Raw genomic sequence first — 3,502 nt, forward strand, 5'->3', positions numbered from 1 at the left:
TTTTATTTTCTTCTCACTTCCACCCATTTCCTTTCTTTTCTTTTGTTAAGTTGAATTCGGAAACGGAGTGTTCATTTCCTTCCCATCTCTTTCCTTCCTAAAAAAATTCAAGAACATGACACGAGAAATTTTAGGTAGGATGGTCTCTTCTTTTAATATCTTGATGTTGCACGTTGTCATGGTGGTAACCTCCTCAAAAGTAATTTCACATTTGGAGGGATCTTATCTTCTAAGTAGTGATGAAGAATGAGCAATAATTACACAAAATTGTATAAGAGGAAAAAAAAATATAACAAAAATAACCATAAAATTGAAGATGAAAAAAAACAAGGAGTTGTGCATCGATTATAGAAACATTGAACAACCTAAACTGAAACTAGACTTCGAATCCCGAGCATCATGGGAGTTGATAATCAATGTCATGAAGGAGGTAGTGTCCGAGTTAACACATCCTAGAGGATGTCACCTTCAAAGTGATGATCAATCAAAAAATATTTATGTCAAGCAACTAATCTTATATTGTGCCTCAGAATATTATTATGCAAATTATTAAAATGGAAAAAAAACATGATATTCAAACTTACTTGCATTTTCATGGCCTTCTTAAGTTGGGACGCAACCTCAACAATTGTAGGTCGTTCTTCCCGAGTTTCATGCAAGCATCGCATAGCAATACCTGAGAACTTGCGCAACACTTTTGGTTTGATGTCTTTCCTTACTTTTGGATGAATTATCTTGTCTAGCTCACCATTTTTGTAGCAAGTTGGAGCAAATCGATGAAGGAACCGACGCTCATCATGGTAACTTAGAACACACGCCAACCTTCCACACAAAACTTCAAACAAAACAACACCAAAAGAGTAGACATCCGATTCTTTTGTTAATGAACCTGTTCTTTCGTATTGTGGGTCACAATAACCATGTGTACCGGCAGGGTTAGTGATCACTATGGTGTTTTGTTGATTTGCTAGTCCTATCCTAGCCAACCCAAAATCCCCAAGTTTTGCATTCCAATTCTGGTCCAACAAAATATTTGCACTTTTTATATCACGGTGTATTATTCTGTGCTTTTCTGCGACTTGATTATGAAGATAGTCCAATGCAGAAGCAACATCAATGCATATTTTGAGAAGTTGTGGCCATGAAAGTCCAGCCGAAGGGTTACGCAAATGTGTGTCAAGGCTTCCATGGCTTGCATATTCGTAAACTAGGATCATTTCCTTGTTATCATCACAAAACCCTAAAAGGGTTACAATGTTGTTGTGCTGATACTGTGAAAGCATTGTGAGCTCAGTGCGGAACTCCTTGTTACCTTGACCATTAGTGACATCTAGCCGTTTTACAGCAATTTGCTCGTTTACATGATCTCCCCAGGTGAGGATTCCATTGTAGACCCTTCCGTATCCACCCTTCCCAATGATATTTCTTTCATTGAAGTCTTGGGTACAACTTTTTATGGTGTGTAAAGGGAATTTGAGGATATTTGGTTGTTTCATCTGAAACATGACCTGGACTAATTAACATTGAACCTGTGTGTAACAAACATACTTATATACACTATTTCCGTAACTAACCTTTCGATGAAACCTCCGGTCTAGTGGCAGAGGACTCCTTGTGGATATGCGTAATCTACGGTAGATGTACTTAACAAAATCTTGAATAAACTCTGTCTCTCGCCTGGAATTAACTTGATTTAAATAAAACATGCAAAACACAATCCAAAAAACTAACACATCAATTTTGAAGATTTTATTTATCTATAGCTAAAATAAAAATGGCACATGTTAAGCTATTATGTTTAATTAAGTTTTCCATATCATATTTGCACTTGTAACCACATAGATATATAATGTGTATTGGCGTAACGTTTATGTATAAAATTAAAATGGTTTATCTAAATAACTTAACTTATGGTAAAATAATAAAATAATATTATGTTTCAACAAGACCTTCAAACTGGTTATCAATGTGGGTTTGCATGAATCTCAACAAAAATGCCACGAAAATAGCATATCGTTCAAACTTTGGCTTTTAATAGAAAGCGTATAAAACTATTTAAATTGTTTTATCTAAATAACTTAGCTTGTGCTATAATAAAAATTTGTCACTACAATTATCCATCTATATACGATTTCATATATGATATCACATAATTGAAAACATAGATCAGTTATGCATCTTCTTTATCTAATTTGAATAAATTAAAAATATGTCAATATTGATCGAAGTTGAAGAAGCCTATTGTAATGAATATAAATGAAGAAGATTATATTGACACACCTGAAGCAAACAAAATGAAGGAGAGTGGAAATATGGGTAAGAAAGTGATTACCGATCGAAACCTAATTGCATCCCTTTTAATGTAGCAACTTGTGTACATGCTTTATTCCACCTGTCAATCTTTTCAGCCAATCGACTTCTTTTATCTTCATTTGTCATTGCCTCCATCACACGTCTAAACCCAGCCATCGCATCTTCAAAGAAACTGGGCTCAACATGATAAAAGATGGGGATAACTGTCGAATGTTGCTCGAGGATAAGTGCCAATCCATTAAGGCACCATTGTGAATGAGCATAATTCGTCGACAACACTACAACAGAAGCCCTAGATGCTTTAATGGCACTCTCCCATCCTGGTTTCAAATATACCCCTGTTTCAATCAAATCATCATCAAAGAAGGTAGTGATATTGGCATGCTTGATGGCGTTACAAAGATGATCTGTGAAACTGCGACCTGTGTCCATACTGCAAAAGCTTAAAAATACGTCATACTTATACTTATGACCATGAATTGGTGAAGAAGATGAAGATCGTTGTTTGGTATGATTGAGGATAACCATTTTGGATTGTTTTAGAATAGATTTACAATCAGAGTAAGAGTAATGGGTGCAGCTATGTAGTGGTTTTTTTCTAAAGGAAGTCAAAGTCAACAACTACTTTTGATAATGATGCATCTCTTCTTTTTCTTTTTATGAATTTTCTTGGAAACTTACGAGTTGTGATATGGAGATAAGAAATTACCAAGAAACTGGTTCTAGATATATGACGTTGAGGATTACATCATATACTAAAATTTTTATTTTGAGAATTATTTGTACAGAAAAACACAACTTTTCAAAATTTGGATCCTAATGTTTCGAGTAAATTAACTTCTGTAATTATGTATTTTGGAGTAAACTATAAAAATGGTCCATTTCGTTGAAAGAGTCAAAGAGACAACTATTGGAAAATCCCTCCTTTAGTAAGATGATTATACAAGTACATTTCACATCTAAATTTCAATCTAACCTACTACCAAATAAAGTAAGAATTCACATACGACGACTTAGGCATCGACTTCCCTTCTCAACAAAGGAAGCAGCCACTGTGGACATATAAACAAACAATAAACTCTTAATACAGAAGATTGAACACCCACAAAAACATTCAAAACCCTTACATATTTTTAAGACTAAATTGAATAAAAAATTCTTAATACTGAAAAAAAGTGATTACTTAAAC

The 3,502-nt window shown here is 34.2% G+C and overlaps 1 protein-coding gene across 1 annotated transcript; it reads right to left on the minus strand.

Annotated features, from left to right (window-relative positions):
• Positions 1-290: 290 nt before the first annotated feature.
• Positions 291-2,912, minus strand: LOC145041134 (putative serine/threonine-protein kinase PBL28). Its single transcript, XM_078989086.1, has 4 exons — positions 2,333-2,912; positions 1,575-1,677; positions 585-1,496; positions 291-466 (listed from the first exon to the last, which is right to left on the minus strand). The coding sequence occupies exons 1-4, from the start codon at positions 2,839-2,841 to the stop codon at positions 443-445; spliced, it is 1,548 nt and encodes a 515-aa protein (XP_078845212.1). The 5' UTR covers positions 2,842-2,912; the 3' UTR covers positions 291-442.
• Between the last annotated feature and the right edge of the window lie 590 nt (positions 2,913-3,502).

Source organism: Lactuca saligna, chromosome 1 (genome assembly GCF_052625555.1).
Source record: "Lactuca saligna cultivar CGN05327 chromosome 1, ASM5262555v1, whole genome shotgun sequence".
Lineage (NCBI taxonomy): Eukaryota > Viridiplantae > Streptophyta > Magnoliopsida > Asterales > Asteraceae > Lactuca > Lactuca saligna.

What these genes read in the sequence shown, in the direction of transcription:
- LOC145041134 (XM_078989086.1), bottom strand. Translation starts at nt 2,841, where the DNA reads ATGGTTATCCTCAATCATACCAAACAACGATCTTCATCTTCTTCACCA. An exon ending in ACCGGAGGTTTCATCGAAAG is followed by an intron (nt 1,497 to 1,574) that starts GTTAGTTACGGA and finishes GTCATGTTTCAG; the next exon opens with ATGAAACAACCAAATATCCT. An exon ending in AGAAGGCCATGAAAATGCAA is followed by an intron (nt 467 to 584) that starts GTAAGTTTGAAT and finishes ATCACTTTGAAG; the next exon opens with GTGACATCCTCTAGGATGTG.